Source organism: Podarcis melisellensis (genome assembly GCF_964234715.1).
Source record: "Podarcis melisellensis genome assembly, chromosome: 2".
Classification (NCBI taxonomy): Eukaryota; Metazoa; Chordata; class Lepidosauria; order Squamata; family Lacertidae; genus Podarcis; species Podarcis melisellensis.
Genome location: NC_138529.1, coordinates 81,759,321 through 81,777,977, shown reverse-complemented (window position 1 = coordinate 81,777,977; position 18,657 = coordinate 81,759,321). Strand labels below are relative to the sequence as shown.

Genomic DNA, 18,657 nt, shown 5'->3' with positions numbered 1-18,657 from the left:
CAATCCTCATGTGGAGAACATGCATAAGAGCTGGAGCTGTCACTTTAAAAGCCGTTCTTATTGCTTTAACCACCAGCGTGCTGCAAAATGGTTATCCACTTGCACTGGTAGAAAACTGGATTTCTTTATTATACAGCAAATATTATAATTATAGCACAATTGAGTATAGCTTGTTCCTTTTAATCAGTGACTAGTCTGAAAACTGTCTAGGAAACATAGAATACTAGAATGGCAAATCTGCATGGTTAAAAGTAGCTAGAAATGGGTATCAAAAATGTAAGGCCAATTTAAACAAATTGGCACCAGCATCAGATGAGACCCTGTTGGAATCAGCCTATAGGTATACCATGTATTTTCAAAAGTGAAGGATGAGGGGAGAAAGAGTTAACGAAAATGTATAGGGCAGGATGGAAAGACAGGAGCCATTTCAGGTAGCTAGAGTTGAAATATCTACAGCAGGCTTCCTCAACCTCGGCCCTCCAGATGTTTTTGGCCTACAACTCCCATGATCCCTAGCTAACAGGACCAGTGGTCAGGGTTGATGGGAATTGTAGTCTCAAAACATCTGGAGGGTTGAGGTTGAGGAAGGTACCTGCCCTATGTAGGATTATAACTTTTCCTTGGTCCACAATTTAGCTAAAAGTTGTGAAGCAATCTCTCTAATGTGCAGAAAGATGCATATGCAGCCATTCAACTGAGCTATTAGCACATGCAACCTCATGCACACCTCTGTTCACAGGAGGACTTCCTCTCTGCACAAACAAACAACAACTGGGGTTGTGGTAAAGTGCACATGCCAATTAGCCTTAAAATGGGTTATGCGGAAGTATTTTGTTCAGTACTTCCTTTTTTCCTTTTACCACCAAGGAAGTAGTACTAAACTCCTTTGTACAATAAGCATCCAATCACTGTTGAACATGTTTCTATACTGGCACGAACTGAAATGGCCACCTCCTGTTTAATTCTTAACAACCATTTTGACTGTTTACATATTTAAAGCAGTTCTGAGTACCAAGTTTACGACACATCCTTACCTTGCTCCAGTTCAGAAACATGGCATTCTTCTACAGCTCCAATTGGGCTATGCACTTTAGCGTCAATCTTGCCCTTTGCCCCGTTAAGCCTTATAGCGAAGGATGCTGGCTGGTTAACCTTCAACCCAGACTCCTAACAACGCAATAGTAAGATCCTCACATACATATTGACATTTGGCTTGCAAGGAATATATAACAGTTCGGTCCTTTACTGTCTCCGAAATATAGCTGCAGCTTTGCATATTTTGTCTAACACAGAACCAATCTTTGACACGTGGTAGCCCTGTACCACATTTGCAAATGTAAAGTTATTGCATCACAGAAGTTATGGCCGTGGAAAAACGTTATCAGTCTCACTATTTACAAAAATGTGTCTTGACAAGGACACAAGCTCCCCTAACCCTGCTATATGTTATGCTCTTCTCAACTGAGTATTCTCATGTCTTAAAACTAGGAATATTTTTTTATTTTTAACTTCCTAGTTCTGAGGGTTCCAGATACCACCAAGTGATGTGATCTTTTCTCCTGGTATGCCCCGCAGAGGACCTTAAGGTCCACAAATAACAACACTTTAGAGGTCCTGAGCCGCAAGGTGGTTAGATTTGTCTCAACTAGGGCCAGGGCCTTTTCAGTACTGGCCCCGACTTGGTGGAACGCTCTGTCACAAGAGACTAGTGCCCTGCGGGACTTGACATCTTTCCGCAGGGCCTGCAAGACAGAGCTGTTCTGCCTGGCCTTTGGTTTGGACTCAGTCTGACCCTTATGTGTCCCTCCCCTTATAGTTTTGATTTATGGGCTACTACTAAAATGAGGCAGCATTTTAAATGGTATTTTAACCCGTATTTTAATTAACTGTCCCCCCCATTATGTTTTATTGTAATTTTGATTGGTGTTAGCCGCCCTGATCCCGGTTCTGGCCAGGGAGGGCAGGGTATAAATAAAATTATATTATTATTATTATTATTATTATTATTATTATTATTATTATTATCATCATCATCATCAATTTATTTATTATTATTTATTATTAACAACTAATTATCTTCCTCAACAGCAGTACAATACATTCCCAAAGTGTGGGCTTGGTTAAGTTTGTCTACCCACACACTTTTTTCTGGTCTGACTATAAGTCATCATTTTGGTCATCATTTTGCTACAAATGTAGGATGCCAGCCCCATAATCATCAAATGCATTAGCTTTAAGCTTGCGCTGCCCAAATCTTTATGGTTGTCTGGGCTGAATTTGCTTTGCCATACTCCCAAAATCACTTGAAATCCCTTTTCCTAATTGTGTAGCTAACTCATTAATATGCTGCCAAAAACAAATTTCCATATTGCACCGACAATTAAGCCTGGAGCTTTCTGATTAAGCAAAGCATGTTTCACCCCATGCCAACAAATACAACGTTTTGGAGATTTCTGTTAACATGCCAGCAAAGGTGGAACCAAAAGTATATATCAATGCACACCTGCTCCCCAGTAGCGGTCACCACACATACAAAAAAACACAGTCTCCTGGTGTTATGCATGTGTGATTCCCGCCCCCAGCCACTGGAAAATTGAAGTTCCATCGGGGGGGAGGGTCGCTGGAATGCTGCGCTTTTGCTTTCAGTGCAGAGCTTACCTTAATTTCAACTTAACAGTTTTATCCTCAAGAGAGAAATAAACTGAAACAGGCAGCTAAAATACACCAAGGAAGTTTTTTATGGAGTGCCAAAAGACATCTTTTGTAAAAAGATTACTCCTCCCCCCCCCAAAAAAAATATCAGTTTTATTTCCCTCTTCAGGGTTTAAGTCAGCTGACACCACACATTCTGTCAAGAGTCTTTAAATGAAACACAAGAAAAACATCAGTACCACAGCAGCTAATTATCGTCCTTGTAACTCCTTGTTTTAAGTTCAGCTCTGGCTAGAAAGTTACACCAAATGTCAGTCTATAAAACCATAGTTCTGAAAAGCAGTGCAATTTAACCAATACTGCTGCCTCAAGCTGCAGCAAATCTACACATCATGGGCTGGATGGCGCTCAATCTGAAACTTCCAGGCTTCTTATTTTAGATTAAAGACAGTCACTTAAAAATGTTGCTAGATGCACACCACGAAAAAGTCAGGACTATGTACAAACTCAAGCCGCTAGAAGTCTGGAATCCACTCAGACTTTGGCTGCTGTTTAAGAATCATTTAAAGTACAAGCTTGTGGTTTTGCAACATCTGCACATGTGTGAATTACTGCTCTGTGCTCACCCCAGAGCCTCATTTGTTCAACCATGTGCATTCTGGGAGCATACGCCAAGCAGAAATGTTGCATGTTAGCCTAACTGCCTTGTCAGCATGCAATCATGCAAGCCAACTTACCCCACTTAGTATTGCTTCATTGCTGAACACTGTCATACATAGACAAAGCTTGTGAGAAAATTAACAGCAAGGTTTATAGAACTGCTTAGTGCCACTGTGCAGGGAGAATGGAGGCCACAGTTGTTCCTTAGCTGAATAGCACTAGGAAAGAGTCGCCCCTTTTCAGATGCTGTTTCCTAACTTGGAAGGCCTACATGCTTGCCAAGGGATCTCCTCTGAAGAAGTGTAGCTAGTGAGCAAGTAATAATTTTAAGGAGCTTGAGCACAAGGATGGTATCAGCTTGTGGTAGGCTATGGGAGATGCTTCCTTATGTCTCACCTGAAGGCTCATAACAGTGAGCCTACGAGCATCATCGGAAGGAGCAATCACAGGAACCAGGTACGGGCTTTCTGGAATATGCTCATCGTTGAATTTGATGGACACCTCGTAGTTACCTGGAAGAAATAAGAACTTTGCTAAGTAAGGAGGAATTGTTTTTGTGGTGTTTAGCTTCATTTCAACTTGCTAATGCTTAAGATATCCATACCAGGCTCTTGAGCAGTGTATGATACACCACACGATCCATCTTTATGGTCTTCAAAAGCAATTTCTGCCTTACTTGGTCCTTCTACTGCAATGGAAAGACCTCCAGCTCCAGCTTCCCTTGTCCAGATGCTGAACTCAGCTGTTAACGACAACAACAACAACCCAGGAATTAGAAGCAGGCAAGTGGCCCTCCAATCCCTTTGTGATATGGGGCTCTGCAACACAAGGTAGTGTCACTAGGCTTCCAAAAATGTGTTCTAGTGTTACAAGATGTAAGCACCCTTTTCCAAGATTACAGCTATCGTCCCTTCTCACTGCAAGGCCCTTAGACCCATGCCCATGTATTCAGATGAAATTTAGTGAAGGTCTTACCTGGGATGCCTGCCTCTGCTCTTTCAAGTCCTGGACCGCCAGCTCTGACCTTATTGGCCCCTCCTTCACCAAGCGGCCCAACGGTGAACTGGAATGGACTGCCTGGCACATGCTGTCCTCTGTATTTCACATCCACATTATGGACCCCCATTTCTTGTGGTACAAAGCGGACACAGTACGTGTTTTTATCATGCTCTACTATTTCTGCATCTGTCATTCTCCCAGATGGGCTAGTGACCCGAGCTGACATGTCACCAATGTCGATTTCTAAAAAAAAAGGAACTGACCATTAATGGGGAGCAGGTAGATTTGGTTTCTAAACATCTAAACATTGCCCAGTGCACGAGGGCAGAGCTCCCCAGTATTTCAGTTGTTTTGAAACCTTCCCCATAGGAAACCCAGTCACCAAGTTTAGTTGACTCTACAACTGAGGTTCTTGGGATCTATTGGAAGTTCCAAAGTCAGCTGCTTTCAGATGTTTGAAATGCCCTCAAACATTACATGCAAAGTGGCCCTTGAATGCACATTCGTCTATAGATCATACACCAAAACACTTTTACCTGGCAGACATTTGCTGGGAACCTGATGGAACTCAACTTCCCAGAACTGCAACCAGCAAAACATAACTGACGATTAAGTGAGTGCATACCAAGCATTCATCTGTGCATGCAGAGTGTCAGATATATATATATTAGGGACAAGCACATACTTATCAGCTCATCTCAAAAACCAAGAATCTTCACAAATCCAATTATTTTGTCACCCAACCACCCTTGACAAGCAAGTCACGGTGTCTCCATTGACTGCAGAAAGCAGAGTTAAGAGAGCTTGCAGCAGGTAATGAGAAATCAATACATTGCTCTTTGAGCCCCAACCATCCATTTTTGAAGCTATAGAATCTATCAAACGAAATTAAAAGAGAATACTTCAAAAGATTTAAGCATATTAAGCAGCTCCCTTTTCTTGCAAAATATGGAATTGGGATAGAGCCTCAACTGCACTCATACAGAGTCACAGGCATTCAAGTGTGGGGGATGAGTTAAATTTGAGCCCACTCCCCCCTTTTTTTCTGAATGTTTACTTGATCAATGTACACAGCAGGTGCACAATTCAGAAAGCAGTCTGCCTCTTTCTGAAGCACTTGACAAATGAATCAAGAATTGAATCACCCAACTTAAGTCCACTTCATCCCCCACACCAATAACTACTGGGAAGTAAAAAAAAAACCCGACCTTTTCCTGTTGACAGAAGAGGATGGAATTTGCAGGCATAATAGACTCCCCCCACAACAGAGCAGATCAAATCTACCAAGTTACAGACAAATATGTCCAGGAGGGGTTGTGCTTAAGATTCTTTGAAGTTCTCTTAGGAAAGGAAAGGAAAGGAAAGGAAAGGAAAGGAAGAAACTAATTTTATTTGGGAACAGAGTTGGATTTAGTGCAGTGAACATCACCCATTCTGAGAACTGATAGGAATTGGAATTCAACAATATCTGGAGGGCCACAGGCTCCATTACTGACTGAGGGTTTGTTACAGGTCTTTGTAACAAATACTTTTGCTGCTTACTTGCCATGCATTGTGCCTTAAAGCAGATTTTATTGAAGTATGTATTGCAATTATAGAACAACCTCAGTACTACAACGTACCCACTACCCCTAAGGAGCCAGGTATGTAATACATCTGTAGACCCCATAGAAGGAATGATTGGAAACACTGTTGTCTGGTGTTGGCTGGTTTTTTTGTGAAACTAGGACACCAAGGTTCTCTCAATTGAGTCTGGAAGTTTTCCTTCTGCTCAGCACACAGGAAAGTGGGAATGAACTGGTGTGAAACACGGGACAATCTCTCCAGACATATAGCCATTTGGAACCATGTAACTATGAGAAGGCAATAGGGGGAAAGAAAGGAACAGAAGACAGGAAGACCAAGATTGATTAGAGCAGCAGAGAAAGAGACAGAAACAGACGTCAGAATATGTATTAAACTGAAGCGGCATGCTGAATATATTCTGTGTATTAGTGCATTCTATTAGCAAGATAGCATTTATTCTTTAACCATCCAGTTATTTTATGTGTCTCCCCCAGTTAGATCCACATGATACAGATCTCTATAGCAGCAACTGCGCTCCTACCCTTCTAAAAATATGGCTGAAGTCAAGCATTACAGTACTCAAGTACAACCTTCTGAGATCATCCTAACAACCGTACTTCACACATAGCATGAATGAATGAATTCCCAGAACAGAAATTTTGGGCATATTGTTCTTCATCCAGTACTGCTGTGCTACAGTGAGTTAAGCCATGGTTTGGCTTAACATGTAGCCCAAACTCAAGCTCATGGTTTGTTTCCTCTAGACAAACCATAAACTGTGAAACCAGGAATAAACCTTGGTTAATAAAACAAATCTGGGTTCAGCCATGTGCTAAGTCAAATTGTGGCTTAGACTCAGGTAGACAGGCAACAGGAGGAAGGTCTAAGAGGCAAAAATAATGATATCATTTTGAATAGCCTATGCATTCACCTTAAGTCCAGGTTTGGCTTAGCATTACATGTGAACCAGGTCACTTGTTATTAGAACTGAGTCAGTGGGTGATGTGCTAGAAAGCAAAATTTAAATGCCACTGCTGCTTCATGGGGCCTAGGAAGAAATTGGTGTGAGTCCTACCATGCAAAGCCCTGATCTAAATAAGAATGCCTTCCCTGATCTCTAGAAGTATTTGGATAACATTCCATTTTTAAATCTGATTGCAAAGAATGCCCAGAAGATTCAATGACTTATTGGTTTATGGTTTCCAAAACAGTAAATGTATTAGTAGAACTAACTTACCTGGAATTTTTAAGTTAAGATCACACAAGCTTCCAACCGTGGCCACAGAAGGAGCCCGCCGAGTACGTGTAATGCTTTCCTTCACCCTTCCTTCGCCACTTATTTTCACAGTAAATGGGCTCCCTGTAGTTAGTAGAGACAAAACAACACTGAGTTCCATCTATCAGTACAGGAAGCATAAAGACTTTCACAGGCAATAAAGTAACATATCGTCTACTAATAGTTATTTCCACTACCATCTTAGAATTCTTTCCCACTGAGGAAGGCTGGACCACTGCATTGTTAACCAAGCGCATTAAGCATGAGACTTATCACTGATGACTATCAAGGAAGCCCCATCTTCCTACACAGATTAACTTGCTATTTACACACATTCAGCTTTACATGCTTCACGAATTTTAAATAAATTAAAGGTGGGGCAGGTGTCCTGGAAAGAAAAGGCTTTGGCAATCCCACCCACCTATGACCCCAATGTATTTTGACTATACGTGAGTTTGGCTTTGCAAGCTACAGCCTAGAACGCAACCCCCACGTATGTTGAGAGTCACCTGTACCAAACCAATATTCTAGTTTGAGTAGCAAAGAGATAAGTGTTACACTGCAGCAGGAGACAACCCCTCAAACAAAAGCATCTTCAAGGTGCGCAAGAAGTTTATTATCCTGCCTTCCAAAATTTAGCAGTCAAGCTTCTTCAGGCATTTTCAGAACATGAAGGCCCTGGTGGGTAGCCTAGATGGTGTCCTCTAGACTCTGCACTTATTACAAGAGGTCAGCGCTGATGGGGAAGTGGACCAGCAATGGCTCGCTTACGTAGGCTCCTTTTCTCTTACCTGGGATGTGCTCATCAGCAAACTTAGTAGATACTATGTATACACCAGGTACAGTTGGAAAGTACGAAACTCTGCAAGTTCCATCCTCTAGATCTTCTGTCTGGATATCTACTTTGCTAGGTCCTTCAACTGCCAGCGATATCCCACCATAACCTAGAAAAGAAAGCAGCTGGGATGAGTGCAAGCAGTTGTAAAGAGCTCCAATGAGCACCGCCTAAATCTTGATGGACGGCTTTACGGACTGCAGTCATTGTATATTAACCATTCCAAGTGAGCCAGCCGTTTCAGCTCATGGTCACATATGGGATTTTGCTTGATATGCTGCTTGTGGTATAAAGCTGTGAGTTTTAACCTATATAAATTGGCAGATTGACAGAGCATCCAAACCTGTTCTACATCATGGCAACCACAATTTACAAGTCAGAGGCAATTTTGTTCTGCCCAGTTGCTGTGATGATCAGAGAACGGCAACAGCAGATCAACCACATCACAGGTGGGCAACCCGCAGCCCACAGGCATCCCTTAGATACTCTCTGGCAGCCCAGGAATTCCAGTACTGACCTGCATCTCTTGTATCTACAATGAAGTCACACATTTCAAACGTGCGTCCTTCGACCAAGCCACGTCCAGAAACCCTTGCTCTGCTCGCATCACCAATCTCAGACTGGACCACCATAATGGACACCGGACTGTTGGGGACATGGCTCCCATTCTTCATAATACTGACCAGGTGCTCTCCCACCTCCCGTGGAATGAATGAGATACCTGCCAGACAGAGGTTAGCAGCAAGACAAATTTGTAACTTCACACTTTATCTTTTGGCCCCCCTCCCTCCACACACACAGTCAAATCACAATACAGAACTGGAAGATAGGTAAAGGTAAAAGCAAAGGTAAAGGGACCCCTGACCATTAAGTCCAGTCGTGACCCATTCTGGAGTTGCAGCACTCATCTCACTTTATTGGCTGGGGGAGCCGGCATGCAGCTTCCAGGTCATGTGGCCAGCATGACTAAGCTGCTTCTGGCAAACCAGAGCAGTTTACCTTCCCGCTGGAGCGGTACCTATTTATCTACTTGCACTTTGACGTGCTTTTGAAATGCCAGGTTGGCAGGAGCAGGGACCGAGAAACGGGAGCTCACCCCACTGCGGGGATTCGAACCGCGACCTTCAGATCGGCAAGTCCTAGGCTCTGTGGTTTAACCCACAGTGCCACCCGCGTCCCTGGAAGATAGCTGGCATTAAATATTATTTGTGGCATCAAAATCCCACTCTAGCCACAAATTAAAAGTATTATTTGATTCCACTTGCGGCCCAGGTTCACAAGCTTCCCCAAGACCACCCTGCCAGAACCACACAACCAATACAGCAGCCTCCCTAGAAGATGATTAAGACTTACCAATGTGGTTATTGGGTAGCCTTTTCAGAAGACAAGGTTCATCTCGGCCAGATGGGGCTTTAATACTGGCTGTCAAGAGGCTAAGATCAGTCTCATTAATGTCCAACAGGAAGTCAGCAGCAGAGCCCAGTTTAACTTGAGATTGCTTCCTATTGTCATCTTTAAAAAGGAAAATTTCCCATTAGGATTTTGGATTAAAACACTACTAGATATTAACATTACTGGATCTTAACATTCTGGGCAAACCATCCAAATGCCTTTCCACTTAAATTTAGAAAGAAAGCATCGATGAGAATCAGAAGACATGTGTGCTGTTTACAAATGGAAATTTATGCTCCACGAAACCAGGACTCTAGTGGACAATAACTGGACAACACTTGACAGCTCAGAAGTTATTGCAGGGAACCTTTTGTTTCTGCAGTTCATACCAAATTACTGGGCAAAAGCCAGCTAAACACAACATGACTTCATCACATGGTTAAAAACAAGTTGCCAGTTCTCCGTTTGCAGTCTACACAGAGTATGAGTGTTAAAGGCAAGTCTTTTCTTTATGTAAATTTATACTAAATGCAACGGATTGCAAACACAAAGCTTTTAGGCCCATTGTGGCTGTTTCAAGTGCTCCTCGTACCTGTGATTTTGGCAGTGAATGGGCTTCCTGGGATGTGTTTGTCATTGTATTTGACTAATATACTGTAGTTTCCTGGAAGAGTTGGCAAGTAAGTCACGGTGCAAGTGCCATCCTTGTTATCAATGCAACTGATCTCTGCCTTGGAGGGACCTTCAATTGCTAGGTCCAAGCCACCTGTCACGTTGGAGAAAAAAGTGCCACAAGAATTCTCAAACTTACATTTTTCAAGACATGGTCTGAAATAAAAATCAGTGAACTTCAATTAAGAACGAAGTTTCAGTTCCAGTTGGGGGGGGGTCTGCTTGGATTGAGCATCATGGCTAGCCCTCTGAAGATTTCATTTGTCATATACAAGTTGTCTTCAAAAATGTTTTATTGGAAGTGAAAGCAAACAACTTTGAATTAAGGGAATTAAGTCTGTGTCAAACTGACTGTAATCAGCTCTGAATTTCCTGCTGCAAACAAGGGGTTGGACTACAAGGGCAGTAAGATGCTGGGTCCCAAATCTATGGCTCTATACAGAAAAATCTACCTTTCTTCTAAAGGAGGGTTCAGTGTCCAGAATCGTATTTGGACTTGCAGGTACACATCCAAGCTCAGCCACAAAGCTCACTTCGCGGCTTTGGGTAGCTCTCAGCCTAACCCATCATTAGGGTCACCATAATGTTAGATGGGGCAGTTGTAACACATCATGTAATCTGCAAAATGCTTCAGAAGTACAATCTGTTAGTGATGCTATGTTGAACCACGCACTGGTATATTTATGGATCCCTAAATTTACTGGGGGAAATGAAGAAAATGATGAATTATTTCTATTCACCCTCTACGAAGTCTGATTATAGCATCCGCCTCAGAATTTAAATTTTGGGGTGTGCTTACATGGAAGTTAAATATTGCACCAAAAAATCAAACAGGATTCATGTCAAGTAAATTCTTCAGAGACTACGGAATAGACCACTTACCCTCACCAGCATCTTCTGTGACTATGGTAAAGGTTGCTGGCTTGTTTGCTACACCATAGACAAGGCCAGGTCCATAGGCAGTTACGTTTCCACTGTTGGGATAGTTCACATAGAACTGTAGAGGGCTCTCTGCAAAGGTTGAATAACTATGCATAAACACACTTCAGATAGGATATTTAAATTATTTTAACATCTTTCTGTACATCTCTCCAAAGAGAACGAATATAGGTTTGTGTGTTTACTCAGCAATTTAATACGCCTTAAGCTTGCACGCACAGAATTTATTTTCAGTTCTTCCCTATATTCCCTTCCGTATGACAGAGAATGCTACGCATTAAGACCTCTGTTATATAAGACCAAGAACTATCTACTCCAGCATCCTTTTGCCACAGTGGCTAACCAGATGCTTATCTAGGAAACCCACAAGCAGGAGGACATGGGGCAATCGCTCTCTTGTGCTGCAGTTGTCCAGCCATTCATATATGGAGGCATGATGCCTCTGATGCTGGAGAGCCTTGCAAGAAATTAAATGCTAGATCCACTGTCAATCATGAGCATTTACGAAAGTTTTCAAGCATCCTGCTCAGTTCCAGTAACTTTATCCTCCTCTGATTTCAGTGTTTCACTGGTTTCCATTTAGGTTTCACATTTATTCACCGCCCCAAAGTGTACTAGAGCACTCTAGAAAGCCTGCTACTGCAAATAATGAACATATGCAGCACCCAACCATCAAAGCCTCCCACAGGACTTTGCCTTACACCTCCCAGTTTATACACCCACACAGCAGGAACTCCAACCATCCCATGCAGTTGCTTTCTACCAGCAAGAAAAGAGCATGTCCTCAGTCATGCCCATGTAAAGGATCCTATTCCTTACAAATTTATCAACTGGTTGTTGCCAGTGAAGTTTGAGTTTGCCAGAGATTCACTAAACCAATCATCACGGAGCACATAAAAAAGCCAATACTATTTTTTTTATAATAAAAAACGTCCAGATTTATGCAGAGACTGTTCTTGTGGCTGGGACTTAACTGGCGCTTCTATTTCTAGCTCTGCCACAGGCTTCAAAGCTGAAATAGCTGAATGTGTCCCTGTCCCCAAAAGCTATGAGCCGGCTCCTGTTTGTCTGGATGTGCCCCAGTTCAAGGGACAAAAAGCCCCTTTTGACATGGGCAGAAACCTGCAATGCCGCTTCCAAGAGTAGATAGGGAGCTGTACACACAGGTAGTATGGAACTGGACACCCATCGCTTTCTGTTTTATTTATTTAGAAAGCTGCTTAGTCACAAAACTCTAAGTGATGTAATAAAAATTATTTGAGCAGCGGCACTACAGGTGCGGAAAGGCACTGAGTGTGACCCCCGAAGCACCAGCATGCCAAAGAGGAAAAATATCCATGCAGAATTCTTGGTTGTATCAATCCCAGTAAGCCAGGAGAATATGTATGCAAAAGCTGAACTACCAGGGATTTGTCCATTTTCCCAGATAAAATTAATTGAAAATTCTTGCCAAGTAGTAAACCTTAAGCTAGCTAATAGTGTTGGCTTAAGAGAGGAGGCTGGGGAGGGGGGAAGGCCAGATGGATTGTATTCAGCTTTCATTTTTACAACTTCTCAATGAAGACGATGCATGTGAGTCAGCCAGCAAAAGTGGCGCAGGCAGTCAAAACTGGCAGCGTAAGTACTTCACTAGGAAATTGGGCTGAGCTCTTTATAGCTTGATCCTTTCCACAGATTATAGTTTAAGCAAAGGAGGCCTAATATTTTACACATGCATTTCAAAACTTTTTCTCAATTCTAGTTGTAGTACCTCTTCACTAAAATAAGTTAATTATAAGTTCCAAGCTAACTGCAAAAGTATGGCCACAAAACTCTGTCCACAAAAGCCAAATCTGTTTTAAGTCTGGCACAGGCTGTAAACCCACTAAAAACTCCTCCTGCCTTCACTCAGCTGCCATCATCATACGAGGCATGCAATACAACCCTAGACCAAGGCAACTCATAGGACTGAAGTGTCCACAATTGAAGAAAAAGTGTGAATAAATGAAGCCCTCAACAACGGCAAATGGAGCAAATCAACAACAGCTGAGTTCTTGTAACATAACGTAGTGCTGATTTGAGATCAGCTGGCACTCACCTGGAATATGACTGCCCATGTATTTGATATGCATTTCATGCAATCCAACCTCAACAGGGGCATAGCTGACGGTTACAGTGCCATCCTTGTTATCAACAATATCTGCTGGTGCAGTCTTCCCCGAGGGCATGTGAACTTCCCCTGAAAACGCAAGGCTCAAACTGAACTCAAACTGCACAATACTTCAAAAAGCAAAGCCATGTGTTTTAGTGTTTTCACACTCAAATCCGCATGGTATTGGGGCCCTTCCTTTCACTCATATAAACAGGGGAGGGGGAGGTTATACAAAGTTGCAAAGGTTTCCCTGCATTTCTTTGAAAGCACTTACAAAAATTCTCCTGCATTAAGGCTTGGAGATCCATTTATTCTTCTGATAACAACCAGAGTATAACACGCTAATATTTTTTAACGCAAGTCGTGTCCTTGAAGGTTGGGCTTAGACAGACAAAATCCATCAAGCCATCAAGGTCTGGTGGCATCTACAACTCTCTATAGAGTTTGCCATGGCCTGCCAAAGCTGACTGTTTTCAAGCTCAGGACCGCAATACCTCAAGGACAGCCTTTCCCCATATGAACCTACTCGGACCTTGCAATCATGATCAAAGGACCTCCTCTGTGAGGCTCCTCCATAAGAGATCTGGAGGGCAGCAACATGAGAAAGGTCTTTTCTGCAGTGGCTTCCCACTTGTGGAATGCTCTCCCCAGGGAGGTTCGCCTGGCACCTTCATTGTAACACCTTTAGGCACCAGGCAAAAATGTTCCTCTTCCACCAGACCTTTGGCTAATTAAACAATCTATGGCCTTTTTAACAGTGTAGGGGTGGGATATTATTTTCAGGCGCTTTGGTTTTAGCATTTTGTGCAAGGCTTTTTCTTGTTTTTGTTGTGAACAGCCCTGAGATCTACGGGTGAAGGGTGGTATACAGATTCAATAAATAACAATAATGATAATTGTTATGGTATGTATTTTTGTGTTTTTATATTGTGAACCGCTCCATGATCCTCGGATGAAGGGCAATATAGAAATTCAATAAATAAGAAGAAGAAATAATAATTGAAGGCCCCAATGAAGAGCTGTTGCTCTGGATGATGCTTAAGAGCAGATTAAATAGACTTGTGCAGTGGGTAACAAGGACAGGACAATCATGGCTACTCTAGGAGGGCTTCATTTTTATCTCCTCCCAGCTCTGCTAAGGCCAAACAATAGCACAATCTTTTTGAAAGATTATCTTGCAGGGTGAAATCTATGCTTCTACTACAATGTATTACAAAGCTAAACTACTGAGCCATGCAAGGGGCACTCATAAGACAGGTGGGGGCAAGGCATTTTCCTTGACATTAACTAAGGGATGGAGACTCTGTGGCTCTCCAGATGCTGCCTCTAACCTACATCAGCCCCAACCAGCTGTCAGGGACTGTGGGAGTTAAGAGCCCAACATCTGGCGGGCCACAGGGTCCTCACCACTGCTTTAAAGAGAGTGATCAACTGTGTGCTGAAAGCTTGTTTACCAGTTATTTCTCCTTTTCTTACTGCGAAAGGAATGACCATATCAAAGGGCTTAAACCCAAGACCATTCATGTCACCATCAGGAACATAAGCTTCTTCCGTGACCTATTGTGGAGAAAAAGTTATTGTCATTTTAGGAGTTCTAGCACAAAACAGTTTGCTTAGCTATTTTTGGTCAGTCCAGACAGTTGCATCCAGAATGAAGACACCACTCAACTGCAGACTTTTGACCACCACACAAAGCTTTGCTCCCATTCATTGTTTTACATGAAAAACATTCAGAAGAGAGTTTTAAAAACATACAAAATGGAAGAGTAAAAGATGCAAGGATAGCTCCGTCCAAAGGAACACTGAAGCTGGCTATGGTCTGGAAGAAAGTTGTGTTTTTTAAAAAAGCAGAAGAGAAACCAAAACATAAAGCCAGAGCAAAATGGTCAGTGACAATACTCTAGGAAGAAGCCGTTCACCATCTGAAGTCAAGAAGAAAATAGCTCCCTAAGGACAAAGTACCACAGATGCACTGTTTAAAATGATTGTGATGTTAAGAGTTGTTAAATATATATATATATAAATATATATGAAGGAAGGTTCTGAATCAAACCCAAGTTGCCCCAAAGTAGCTTTTTGATCACCAGTAAGATATGACAAGAAAGCAAGCTTAAACAGACCCAAGAGGCAGGATGTCAACTCTTGCATGGAACACAGAAGACAGTGTAAAAAAACAAAACTAGGTACCCAGGGATGGAATCCAGGGGGACATGCTGCATTTAGTGGCTCCTGAGACAACACTGCAACTTCATCTGCATCTGTAGCCTAGTTAGTGGCAAAAGGCAAGGTATAGTTTTAAAAACCCTCTTCATTCATAGAGCTTATTAAAAACATCGCAACTTAGAGGTACATATGCATAGGGTTCTGTGGCACGCACAGTGTGGGAGAGGTGAAAGCAGCTACACCAGAAGCAGAACTCAAGGGTTGCATGGCACTTCCAAGCTAGCCACCTTCCCTCTCTTCCACATGAAACGAGAATGTGCCCCAAAGCCCTTTGTGACGGAACTCCATTCTTGCGCACGCACTATGCGTTGGGCTGACTTCTTGCTCACAGTTCCCAACTAGCTGGGACCACAATGCTGAAGAGCCCTGAACAAGGGGAAAGTGGTACAACAGCAGATCTGAAGAATGGCATCCGACACTAGGGTTTTGTGCAGTAGTATTTCTCATAGCCGAAAAAACAGTGCTTTGTCCACAAGAACCACATAGGCAAAACACTCAGCTCACTCCAAATGCTAATTTAGGCTGCAATCCTAGCGCCACTTACCTGTGGGTTTGTCCTACGGAACTCAACAGAACTTTCTTCTCATTACTCTTGATAAGGATTGGACTAACAGGCTGCAAACGACTGTGTCAAACTTCATGTGACTTATTAAAGCTAACATGCTCACTCTACTCTTAAGTTCACGCAAAGGGTTTCGAAACCAAAAGCCAGGTATCTTACCATGACGGTGAAGGGGCTGTTTGGAATGTCCACGCCACCGAAGCGGACATGAATTACATAGGTTCCTGGTTTAGCAGCTGTGTAATAGATGTCGTATGTTCCATCCTCGTTTTCAATTACTTCTGCTTCGACTTCTGTACCCTCTGGTGTCAGGACAGTGCACGTCACTTTGCCCTTGCCTGCAGATTTAGCATCAACCACAAAGCCAACTTCCTCTCCTGACTTCACTGTGTCTGCAATGCCAGGACCTAGGAGATAAATGGTATGGTGAGCATCAGAGCAGATTCTCATATCTTCTGCCAAGAAAGTTCTGTGCAGTTTCCTTTTAGACACCTGCATTATGAAACACCCAGCAAGTTAATCCAAACTTTTGCAGACAAGCAAGCCTAAACCAGGCTTTTGTCATGAAACCTTTGCAAACCACCCCAGCTGTAGCACAAGGTCCCCTGGGTGCATGTGGAGGTGGATTAGTGGGGAAGAGATTCATTTGCACCTCCAGATCCATTTCTCCTTTATCTGGCACTTGTAACACATCAAAAGCATTTTTCACACAAGACAGCAATGTTTTACAGATGAGAATTTTTATCAGGGTACCACAGCATACTTTGATAAGGAGAGGTCTGTAAGTTTGTGAACACTAAAGTAGTTTGGCTTAACTTTAAAGGAGCCCTGCATGACTTGCCATCGGCATGAGCAACACAAAGCTATATTCATGCAGAAAGCATGATCCTTGTGTCAGCTTTCAAACGACAGGTTGCTGGTTGTAAGTTGGGGAGTGTGAAAAGAAGTAGGTGGTTATTGCAGTAGAGACAGCTGCTCTTTCCCTTGAAGCCCACTGTGCCCCCTTAATGCCTTTAAACAACCAGAAAATGTCACGACATACACCCTACCAGAAACGGACCGCTGTGGATCAAGGCAACAGTGCAGTCACTCCTTTGGTGCAAACATGGTCTTTCCCTGCAGTCAACCCTAGGCTCTAGCATTAGAGCTTTGCTTCAGGCTGTAATGGATGCTTTCCTAAGAGACTGGCATGATTACCATCACTTCCACATTCTTTGTGCTTGAAAGATGCCTATTGGGGGCCCACGGTTGGCATCTGGCCACAGGCTCCACTTTGAACTAGTTCTGCAGCAGACTTTTGGGCTCAACTTATTCTTGCATCAAGCTGCAATCACCAAGGGGAATTCACTGTGCATGGTGAAGGGGTGCAGCTCAGTGGTAGAGCATCTGCTTTGCATGCAGAAGGGCTCAGGTTCAATCCCTGGCATCTCCAGGTAGGGCTGAGAAGGCCCTTTACATGAAATCACTGCCAGCCAGTGTAAGGCAAAACTAAGCTAGATGAACCAAAAGTCAGACCTAGTGCAAAGCATTTTGTTTGTTTAAAGGCTGTACATCAAAATGCTATCTTGGAAAATGCAGATTTTAAAAGTTACTGTTTAAGTATGTGTGCTGATCATATAGGGCAGGTAGCCCATTTCACGTCAATATATCTGTACAAAGGCTTTTAGGAGAGCAGTTTGCATAGCTTGCCTGACTCCGGTACTCTTATAAAACACTTGCTTACAGTGAGAAAACAGAACGAATTTACCTGTTGCCTGACACTTGCTAGCATCTCCTGCTGGCGACACACGAATTCGGTATGGAGAAAGGGGGATATCATCCCCACCGTATTTAATGCCAACTGAGTAGCGACCAGTCTTGTCAGGGAGGTAAGTCACTGCATAAGTGCCATCTTGGTTGTCTTGGACGTCAACCCTCTTTGGTTTGCCTTCTTGGTCCTGAATGCCAGAAGCGAAGCCACAATCAGGAAGAAAGCCTCAATCACAAAGACGCAGAGCGTAAGCTCTAAAAACAGCAGACGTTCAGGTTTACATCTACCCTGAACTTGACAGTTTCTATAACATGCTGTTTTTTATTTTCAAGGGGACCTGGTATTTAAGCAATCAAAGGGCAGTTTGAGGGTGACATGGAAGTTCAAACAAATGTGATTTGTTGCTGTCTGTAAAAGCCAATCATGTGACAAGAAAAAATCCTTAGGACACGACTTGGCAGTAAATATCCACATTGCCTGGATCCTGCAAGAAATATCACAGGCTTTGGATGAGCAATGTGCAATTGGCTTGCTTCTGTGGGTAATGCAAACACTTTCCATGTTACACTGGAAGCAGTCATTTTTGTTAACCTGTTTCTTCTCAATTAAGAATGGTCTAGGTTTATACTATCAGGGACGCGGGTGGCGCTGTGGGTAAAACCTCAGCGCCAAGGACTTGCCAATCGTCAGGTTGGCGGTTCGAATCCCCGCGGTGGGGTGCGCTCCCGTTGCTCGGTCCCAGCGCCTGCCAACCTAGCAGTTCGAAAGCACCCCTGGGTGCAAGTAGATAAATAGGGACCGCTTACTAGCGGGAAGGTAAACGGCGTTTCCGTGTGCTGCGCTGGCTCGCCAGATGCAGCTTCGTCACGCTGGCCACGTGACCCGGAAGTGTCTGCGGACAGCGCTGGCCCCCGGCCTCTTAAGTGAGATGGGCGCACAACCCTAGAGTCGGACACGACTGGCCAGTACGGGAAGGGGTCCTTTACCTTTACCTTAGGTT

General features: G+C 43.2%; 1 protein-coding gene across 5 annotated transcripts in view; it reads right to left on the bottom strand.

Moving 5' to 3' along the window:
* FLNB (filamin B) overlaps positions 1 to 18,657 on the bottom strand; it is an 82,992-nt gene that overhangs the window by 4,675 nt on the left and 59,660 nt on the right. For 2 of the 5 annotated variants that reach the window (XM_081899391.1, XM_081899393.1), the window contains 15 exons: positions 17,655 to 17,844; positions 16,067 to 16,314; positions 15,310 to 15,387; positions 14,577 to 14,679; positions 13,069 to 13,209; positions 10,935 to 11,063; positions 9,973 to 10,146; positions 9,342 to 9,500; positions 8,506 to 8,709; positions 7,945 to 8,097; positions 7,115 to 7,237; positions 4,288 to 4,554; positions 3,917 to 4,054; positions 3,709 to 3,824; positions 1,035 to 1,167 (listed from right to left, as the gene is read on the bottom strand). In XM_081899391.1, the coding sequence (XP_081755517.1) occupies positions 1,035 to 1,167; positions 3,709 to 3,824; positions 3,917 to 4,054; positions 4,288 to 4,554; positions 7,115 to 7,237; positions 7,945 to 8,097; positions 8,506 to 8,709; positions 9,342 to 9,500; positions 9,973 to 10,146; positions 10,935 to 11,063; positions 13,069 to 13,209; positions 14,577 to 14,679; positions 15,310 to 15,387; positions 16,067 to 16,314; positions 17,655 to 17,844 (2,356 nt within the window). Of the gene's footprint in view, positions 1 to 1,034; positions 1,168 to 3,708; positions 3,825 to 3,916; positions 4,055 to 4,287; positions 4,555 to 5,699; positions 6,165 to 7,114; positions 7,238 to 7,944; positions 8,098 to 8,505; positions 8,710 to 9,341; positions 9,501 to 9,972; positions 10,147 to 10,934; positions 11,064 to 13,068; positions 13,210 to 14,576; positions 14,680 to 15,309; positions 15,388 to 16,066; positions 16,315 to 17,654; positions 17,845 to 18,657 lie in introns of those variants that run through there. The other 3 variants (XM_081899392.1, XM_081899394.1, XM_081899395.1) reach the window with 2 other exon arrangements.